Source organism: Venturia canescens, chromosome 9, assembly GCF_019457755.1.
Source record: "Venturia canescens isolate UGA chromosome 9, ASM1945775v1, whole genome shotgun sequence".
Lineage (NCBI taxonomy): Eukaryota > Metazoa > Arthropoda > Insecta > Hymenoptera > Ichneumonidae > Venturia > Venturia canescens.
In genome coordinates this window covers 7,609,252-7,618,332 of record NC_057429.1, presented here as the reverse complement: position 1 = coordinate 7,618,332, position 9,081 = coordinate 7,609,252, and the positions used below count along the sequence as shown (strand labels likewise).

Below are 9,081 nucleotides of genomic sequence, written 5' to 3'. Positions count from 1 at the left end.
CGCGGCCAATAAACGCTGCTCCTTGATCTGTCAAAATTATTTTTGGACAAGTGAAAACACATATGAATTCTGTTACCAGTGCGTCTGCGATTTCGTTTGCTGTCGCGCTCATGAGCGGAATTGCGAAGGAGAATTTCGAGAGATTATCTTGAATGGTGAGGATAAAACGATGACCTAGGGTTCATACCGGTGTTATCGGTCCGACTATGTCCATTGCGATCTTATCGAATACGTCGATCGGGGTATCGGTAATGACCATAGGTTGTTTCGTTTTTATTCGAACCAATTTTCTCCTTTGACAACTTTCGCATTGCCTGACGTAGTCTTCTACTTGTTTTTTTAGATTGTCCCAAAAATATCTTTGACGGATTCTATTATATGTCTTGGTGACGCCTTTGTGGCCTGCTACCGGGGAGTCGTGGCACTCTCTTATTATTTCTAATCTGTGCTCTTGAGGTGGAGTTGTAATCTCGTCTTTACATATTTTTATCTGGATTTTTGAATGTGCGAAAATTTCGCGTATGAGATTTTTTATTTTGATCCAAATTGAAGGGTCGAAATTATTTCTTTTTTGAGAAATTGCTGCTGAATTCAACTTTAATTCTTCCATCTTGATTCTGAGATTTTTTAATGATTTTGTGAAATTTTCTAGAGTGATGGGTGATGAATCGTTTTCTTGAATGACTAAGCCAAATGTCTTTTTATTTTTAGAGCCTGAAACTAGTACTTGACCTACTTCCAGTTTGTTGGAGGGGGATAAGGTGAGGAAGCCTAGTTCGATTAGTCTCTTGCCAATCTCGCTTGACACCGTACCGTCTGCTGAGATGAAACATATATAGTTGTCTTTGACCATTTCTAAATTGTCATTTGTTTCGATAATATTGACGGTGTCGATTTCTGTGCCGCTATCGTTCGCGATATTTGGGGTGCCTCCCGCTGGAGGGGGAGTTTCACTCGGAGGTTGTGTGACGATATTTACGGTCGGTGTATGGGGTTCGTGCCTCTGGGGGTTTGACGGTACTTCGTCCTCGTGCAATAATTCAAAATTGTTTTCGTTGTGGAGGCTTAGCGGCCTTTCGTTTTCGGACGACGCTTCTTTGTCGTTTTCGTTTTCCGGGGATATGCAAATTTCGTCTTCGATGACTGTGTCGTTTCGTTTAAGGATTTTATGAATTTTGTCCGTACGTTTTTGTTTTTTGTTTTTAGGAGGGTTTGCTGGAATGCTCGTCGTTGATACGACTGTAGGCATTATTCTTTGGGGTGGGCTAAGCCCGGTTTTGTTTGAATCTTGGATTTGTTTGGTGTAGTTTTTATATTCATGCGTGTGTTGTCCTGCTTGTGAACAATATGTGCATTGCTTTGGTTTTCTTTCTCTTGACGATCTACGAGTCGGTAACAATGGTGGTTTTTTCATTCTTTGCTTCTTGAGGGGCTTGGGAATTTTCCACTGATCGTTGTGAACCGTATTTGCCATTACTACGGGGTCTTTACTGTCTTTTGGGGATTTAATGTGTGTTAAAATGGTATTTTCTTTATTTTCTATGGCGTTAGGCTTTTCGTTCGAGAGCGTTGTGCATATTAAATTTGTGTCAGGTACCGTTTTTTCGTTAGGGGCTATTTCTTTCCCGTTTAGATCACTTGGTGCTTCCTGGCTGTTTTCGGGGTTCTGTGTATCGCATGTTTGAGACTGAGTTTCGCTCTTTTGGGTTTCCCCATCTGGATTACTCCCTGATTCGAGAGAGCTTGTGGTGCTGTGCGATTTCCTTTTCGTACGTTTACTAGGGGCGGTGTGAATTCTGCCGTTTTTTGTGTACGTTTTTCTAAAGGTTTTTGTGGGATCTCAGTTATTCTTGGTGACATATGGTCACTGAGAATTGGAGGGGTTTGAGGAGTAAAGTACAGGGATTTTTCGTCGGATTCTGTGCTGGATTCGGCCGAAGGTGTGTTTGGACAATGTGGTGATGTGACCTCCATTGATTCAGCAGGGTTAGAGTTTTCGGAGTGTATATTTTCGAGGGTTATGAAGGATTTGTCCTGTTCCTCAGAAATTTTCTGATCCGAGGATGGGCAAATCTCTTGATCTGTTGCAATTGAAGAGACCGCGTCGACTGTATTGTCTTCGCATTCTTCTGAAGAAGAGGGAGATCGATTTTTATGAGTGCTGTAGGATTTGTGTCGTTTATCGCGATCTTTCTTCTTCATTAGGATTTTCCTTTTACATCTATCGTATTCCGAATAGAGTTCTTGGTTTTCTGAATTGCTACTTTGAGATTTTTGTTTTTTGATTGAATTAAGAGACAAATTCGCGTCGCGTTTTGAGTTGGTTGATTTGGACGAATTTGTTTTTAGATTTTTTGATAAATTCGTGTGATGCTCTGAGTTTGAAGATTTAGACGAATTTATTTTTAAATTTTTTGATGAATTCGTATGATGCTCGGAATTTGAAGATTTAGACGAATTCTTTTTTCTTTGCAAACTTGTATGAGGGTTAGGGTTAATTGATTTAGACAAGTTTGCTTTTTGATTTTGCAACGAGTTCGTATGATGCTCTGTGCTACTAGATTTAGACGAACTTGTTTTTTCTTTTTGCTCTCGTAAATTCGTATGATGCTCGGAATTAAAAGATTTAGACGAATTTATTTCTTCGAGCTCTGGATTTAGGATGCTCCCATTATTGAGGCATATATCAGACGATTGATCAGATCGCTGATGATTTAGGATTTCGTTTGTTTCTTCACCAACTTGATTAACGTACGTTTCTCTAGGAACTTCCGTATCCGTGTAATCAGTTAGTTCCGAAACAGGGTTTGATGTGGAGGGATCTTTTTGATCACCTTCCGAATTAGAGAAAGAAACTTTGGGTCTCTTTAAGTTTTTGTCTGAATTTGAAACAGACGAGTATGTTCTGGCGATACCTGGGTTCAAGCTTAATAGCTTTCCACCTGTAGGTGTCTGACTGATTCGCCATTTGAGTTTTATCGGGAGAGTTATTGGATTACGCGATAGTGCGTCAGCGTTTGTGTTTATTTTTCCCGGTTTGTATTCGATTTTATATTCGAACTCTTTTAATCTTTCTCTCCATCTCAGTACACGCGACGTCGGGTCACTCATTGAGTCGATCCAAGCAAGTGGTCGGTGATCCGTTAGAAGTAAGAATTCCCTGCCATAAAGGTAGGGTCTGAAGGTTTTTATTGCGAAGAGCACTGCGACCATCTCTTTTTCGGTGGTGGAGTAGTTCCGTTCCGCTTTGTTTAGGACCCTCGAGGCAGCAGCCACCATAGGGTCTTGACCGACTTTGCCTTGTGAAAGAATTGCACCGACCGCATAATTAGATGCGTCGGTTGTCACGATGAAAGGTTCGGAGAAATTCGGGTATTGAAGGATTGGAGCAGAGCAGAGTTTATCACGCAGCGTTTCGAATGCTAATTGATGTTCTGAATTCCAGTGGAATTCGACATTTTTGCTCGTTAGATCTGATAATGGTTTTGCTATTGCTGCGAAATTTTTTATGAAACGCCGGTAGTAACCTGCAAGTCCTAAAAACTCTTTAACGTTTTTTGGGGTTTTCGGTACGTTAAATTTTTGAACCGCTTCGATGTTTTTAGGGTCGGGCTTTACGCCATCAGCTGATATAAGGTGACCTAGATATCGTACTTCCGTTCTTAAAAATTCGCATTTATCGGTTTGGAGAGTAAGATTAGCATTTCGTAGACGTTCGGCCAATTTTTTGAATTTACTATTGTGTTCGTCTAAGGAACGAGCGTAGATGACTATGTCATCCAGGTATACGAACAGTTCATTGCCCTGAAGACCTTTAAGTACGAGGTCCATTAGGCGTTGAAAGGTTGCTGGTGCATTCTTTAGACCGAATGGCATTCTGTTAAACTCGTAGTGACCGTGGGGGGTTGTAAAAGCTGTTTTATGTTTATCTGCTGGATCCATCTGTATTTGGTGGAATCCAGATGCTAAATCGAAAATTGAAAAGTATTTTGCTCCGCCGAGTTGATCAAGGATATCGGTTATTAAGGGTAAAGGATAAGCGTCTCCTATCGTGACTTCGCTGAGTTTTCTAAAATCGATCACAAGTCTCCATCTTTTATTTCCTTTTGAGTCTGCTTTTTTCGGAACTATCCACACCGGTGAATTTTGTACGGAGATTTAGATGGTTCGATTATATTGAGTTCTAATAAATCGTTAATTTGTTTTTCGATCTCTGGTCTTTGAAAGGGTGGATGTCGGTATTGTCTCGTGTTGACAGGTCTGTCGTTCACTGTTAAGATTCGATGCTTGCATTCGCTAGTTGATTTCAGAGGGTCGCCCGGTAAATGAAAGAGGTCTGCGTTTTCTGCAACGAGTGCATTTACCGCGTCTCGCTCTTCGACATTAAGGTGGTCGAGGCGCAAAAGGTTTATCACGTTTTCTACACGATTTTCTCGCGTCCGAGAAGGGATACTATGTATTTTAGCTTTGCCAATTGCGGAATCTTCGTTCTGTTCCTCGTTTTCGTCCGTACTCATATCAAAAGGATAGAGGGATATAACGGGAACGTCCACTTTAACGTCTTTGTCAAGGGTATTGATAGCGTAAAGGTAAGCTTTGCCGTCGGTGTTTTTCACCAATGCTTCGCCTGCGTAAACGCCTTCTGGAAATCTTATGCGGGGTACGTAGCCTGTCTCTAGAGTATTTCCCACTCGAACAAACATGACCATTTTCTGTCTGGCCCGCAGAAGAAATGATTCGGTGTTTGTAAATGGTACTTTTACATCATTGATTTGCACGCACCTCTCCATCCAGTCAATTTTACCGTTGCTATTACCGAGGGTCTCATGACCAAGTATTGCATCAAATTCTACAGGAAAATCGTCGCCTACAACGTGAAACATTTCCGGTTTTCCATGAATAGCGATGTTAATTTGACCGAGAGTTTTAGGTCTATCGGAACTTGAGATTCCGTATAGTTCGTAAATGATCGATTCGTTTATTGTATTTTTATCTGCGATATTTTGAATTTTGATTAGATTTAATTGCGATCCCGAGTCAGCGAGGAATAGGGTTTGTTTTTTGATTAAGTCCCGTGACTCTAATACGATGGTTGGCGCGTTATAGTTATGAGAAGACGCGCTGAGATTGCAATTAGCCCGAAGGATATTTCGTTTTATTTCTTCGGGTCTTTCGGGTTTTGGTGCCTCTACTGATTTTGTCCCGTCGAGGCACCTGGCCGAGGGGTCGTTGACTCGTTTCCCGGCTGGTTACCTGCATTCGCCGCAGCCTTTTTGCCGTTATTGTACGCTCTCCTACGACAGTCGTTTATTACGTGTCCCGGTTTTTTGCAATAGTTGCAAGATACGCTACTTTTGTTTTCAGTCGTTTGTTGTTGCTGTAATTGTTGAGGTTTTTGTTGTTGTTCTTGTTGTTTGTTTTGTTTTGCAAGAGCGTAACAGTCGTCCGTAACGTGATTTGTTTTCTTGCAAAATTTACAAAGTTTACCGGTCGTGTTTGCGTTTTGCATTGATTTATTATTTAAGTTTTTGTTATCTTGCGAACTAATAGGGAGGCAGGTTGATTGATTTTTGTTATTTCTTTCTATTGGTCCTACTAGTTTTTCGATTTCGATTGTCTGTTGATAAATACTTTCGAGGGTAGCGAAGACTGTGATAGGTATGTGAGCGCTGTAAGCTGGGTTTACGCCTCTACGGAATTGATTTATTGCCATGTCTCGAGCGTAATTTTTTGCTCCTTCCGGGTCTTGCAATTTTGACAAGCCGATGGCCTGTTGAGTTTGAGTAAGATGCAAGTTGATTCGACTATAGAAAGCGAGCAATGTTTCTTTATCTTTTTGTTCGAAAGTGTTTAATTCCTCGAGCCACGCGAACAAGGGTTTCGATGTAATGAATCTACTTCTCAAAATGTTGATGAGGTCATCGATTGTTGAAATTGTAAAACTTTCTAGACTTTCGCATGCAACGCCTTTGCATTTACTTCTCAGTAATGCGACTACTGGTCTTTCGCCAATCGCTTGAGTGTATTCTCTTGCGGATTCACAATAATTAATAAAAGTATTGAGGGAACATGTTTTTGTTGTACCATCGAACTCTGGTACATACCTAGTGAAATCTTTATAATTCGCGTGTATGGGGTATGGTGTGTTTTCTGGTGCTCGATTAGCATTGACATGTTGGGGAGCTTGACGTTGAATATTATCTGCAATATATCTACTGAGTACGTCTATATCTACATTAACTTGTAGAGGGTTGGGATTTGGTCCAAATTCGTTCTGTGGATTCGGCTGACCTGCGTTATCTTGATTTGGCGGTCCGCCCTGTCCGTAGACGTTCATGGGGTTTTGGTCTTCGTTGGACATTGTGAGTTTTATGACTTACGTTACGAAGATCTTGTAGTCGGGTGACGCGTGCCGATGAACCTGTTGTTGAGTTGTGGTGATGATCCTGCAAGTGGTCTACCGCTGCTGGTGTTTTTGACCTGCTCTTCGATGATGCCGATGGTTTATGGCTGTGTCCCTCCGATGGCTTGGAGTACTCGTACGTGTTGGAGGAGATTTCTGGAGTTCGTTGATACTTGTTGATGTTTATTCTCGATGTTGTCCTTCGGTGTGAATTCCGTTGACACCAATTTTTAATATAAAATTAAAAGTGGTGGGTTTTTGTTGTTGTTTTCCGATGCCACCAATTTGGAGATAAAATTGAAGAATTGGTGTTTGCTGATTTTTGGTTTCCGCTGCCACCAGTTTTTAATATAAAATTAAAAAATGGTGTTTTTTGTTTTTTTTTGTTTCCGCTGCCACCAGTTTTTAATATAAAATTAAAAAATGGTGTTTTTGTTTTTCTTTGTTTCCGCTGCCACCAGTTTTTAATATAAAATTAAAAAATGGTGTTTTTTGTTTTTTTTTTCTTTTTGGTTTCCGCTGCCACCAGTTTTTAATATAGTAATATGTTACGTCCCAGGGGGGAGGATTAGTTGGGGGCGCACAGTCGCCGATTTAGAGAAGCAGAGTGTACGTTGAGTACCTCTGCCAGTGAGTCTTCTTTGGGACTTGTGCGAGGCCCGAGAACATATACTATATTTTCAGGTATACGTGACCTTTTATTGTGGTTGTGCCCGCGAATTGGAAGGATTTTCCAATTGTTGAGCGGTGTCGAAGGCTTGATGAAATAAGTACACTCGATGATATTTTGTTTATTACAAAATACTCTGATGTGTTTATTGAGACACTTATGCACTTATTTACTTTACAAAATTAAGAAACTAAACTGTTGAATAAAGAGTTAGCTATTATTCGGAGCTCTCTAAGATGAATTAGGATTTAGAGAGAGGAGAGTTCTCCGATGTTAATGTCTTTAATGTTCGATGCTAACTGACTAACAACTAAGATTCTTAGCCTAGTTAGAGTTCGAGAGGAGGATGTGTTTTTTGGGGGTAGGATGCTGTAGAGGGGGTTTGTTCTCTGTGGTTTTTTAGTTTGGATTGGGTAAAAAGTATCGTCTGATTTGATGATTGGATTTGAATATGGGGGAGACTTTTCCGGAGATATGATTGGAGGAAAAGTCGCTCGAGATTTCTTAGAATTAGGGAAAGTGTGTTGAGCGGAGTTCTGAGATGTGCACGTGTTGCACTTGAGATAAGAGCATCTGTTTTCGGGACTCGTGGGAAACGCGAGTTTCGGAACGCGTCTCTGGAATTTTGTGTGGATTTAGGAAATGCTGCATTGATAATAAATTCAAGGATAGGAAATTGGTCTTGGACTGTTTATTTCTGGTTTTCCGTGCTCGTCTTGTAGGATTATTTATGGCGCCGGAACGTCGGGGAGAGTCTAGGGCACGCGTTGTGAGTGTTTAAAGAATGGACAGTTGAGGAAAAAAATATGTGCGAGCGCCGAGTGTCTCGCAGGATGTATTTGTTATGGATGGTCTGGATACGCTCTGTGTTTAAATATATTCCTAGATAAGAACTATGTATCGACAAATGATGATAAAGGTTAGAAATATACTCGTGATAGCGTTTGAGTTGAAGAGAAAAAGTGAGGGGCGTTTAGCGTAATGCTAGGACGTAACACTATCACGGTGCACGATCTCCCCACGGTACACAATCTGCGAGTCCCGCAGCACCACCACACAACTCACGCCCGGCTCTGCCTCCTCTCTGTGGATAGGCCGGCCCAGCCTCCTGTCTATGAACTCACTGTTCATTAGGTCCACCACGTGTAAGAACAATTGTTCTAGAGCGTCGGTACGTACGTACAGCGAGGCAACGCTCAGCAGCCGTATGACGCGACACGTAAACGACACACCGAGAAACTCGTAATTCCGGTAACGCGGATACATTTTTAAGACGGAGTTGATAGGGACGAGATGCTCGCGCGCGATTCGATTGAAGACTGATGGGAGAAGAGGCTAAGACGTTTATGCAAATACGTGCTTATGATGAGCATATCATTGCAGGGGCAAAAGAAGGACAGGAGGGGTGTAAAAGCAGCTGGCACCTCGGCTCGATGCAGTCATCCTCGTATACGGGGCAAAGGATTCACACATGTCTTCTCGCTCACTCTCACGCTTAGATAAGACCGCTCGCGAGGCGCGATGCCTCGCGAGAGCTTGAGGTATTCGCTGCTTCATCAAAACTGCACATGGCTGCAACCTCGACGACGTACACCCTCTTACTCGCTCTCGTGCTAGCATACGCGTCAACGTATACGCTCTCGCTCGCTCTCTCTTGAGATGCGATACCTCGCGCTCACCGTGCACAGCTTCTAAGCAGGCAGGGGAGTACGTCATCGTAGCATTGACCTTAAGTCATAGCAGCGCACTGGTTCTTTAAGCAACAGCCAGCAGCGATGACATATACCGTCTCGCTCGCTCCAACGTCATGATACATCCTCTCTCTCTCTCTCTCTCGTGAGGCCCAATACTCGAGCATTTGAGAGTCGCGGCAATGATAGCGCATGCTATCTCGCTCGCACCCGTTCCGTGATAAACCCTCTCGCTCGCTCTCTCATGAGATGCGAGGCCCTGCGCTCTCGCGACGTCAGTAGTAAGGCTATACCAGTTCTAACCCATGGGGCTCTCA

At 42.3% G+C, this 9,081-nt stretch overlaps 1 protein-coding gene across 1 annotated transcript; it reads right to left on the bottom strand.

Moving 5' to 3' along the window:
• Positions 1-1,629: 1,629 nt before the first annotated feature.
• On the bottom strand, positions 1,630-6,361 carry LOC122416553 (uncharacterized). The gene is made up of 4 exons (XM_043429622.1): positions 5,254-6,361; positions 4,153-4,867; positions 3,108-4,069; positions 1,630-2,129 (listed from the first exon to the last, which is right to left on the bottom strand). The coding sequence occupies exons 1-4, from the start codon at positions 6,359-6,361 to the stop codon at positions 1,630-1,632; spliced, it is 3,285 nt and encodes a 1,094-aa protein (XP_043285557.1).
• Between the last annotated feature and the right edge of the window lie 2,720 nt (positions 6,362-9,081).

Bases quoted from the DNA above. Each gene is read 5' to 3' on its own strand.
- LOC122416553 (XM_043429622.1), bottom strand. From the start codon at position 6,361: ATGTCCAACGAAGACCAAAACCCCATGAACGTCTACGGACAGGGCGGA. The intron at 4,868-5,253 runs GTAACCAGCCGG...TTCACGTTGTAG, and splicing joins AAAGGCTGCGGCGAATGCAG to GCGACGATTTTCCTGTAGAA. The intron at 2,130-3,107 runs GTGACCCGACGT...CCTCTTCTTCAG, and splicing joins TGCTTGGATCGACTCAATGA to AAGAATGCGAAGACAATACA.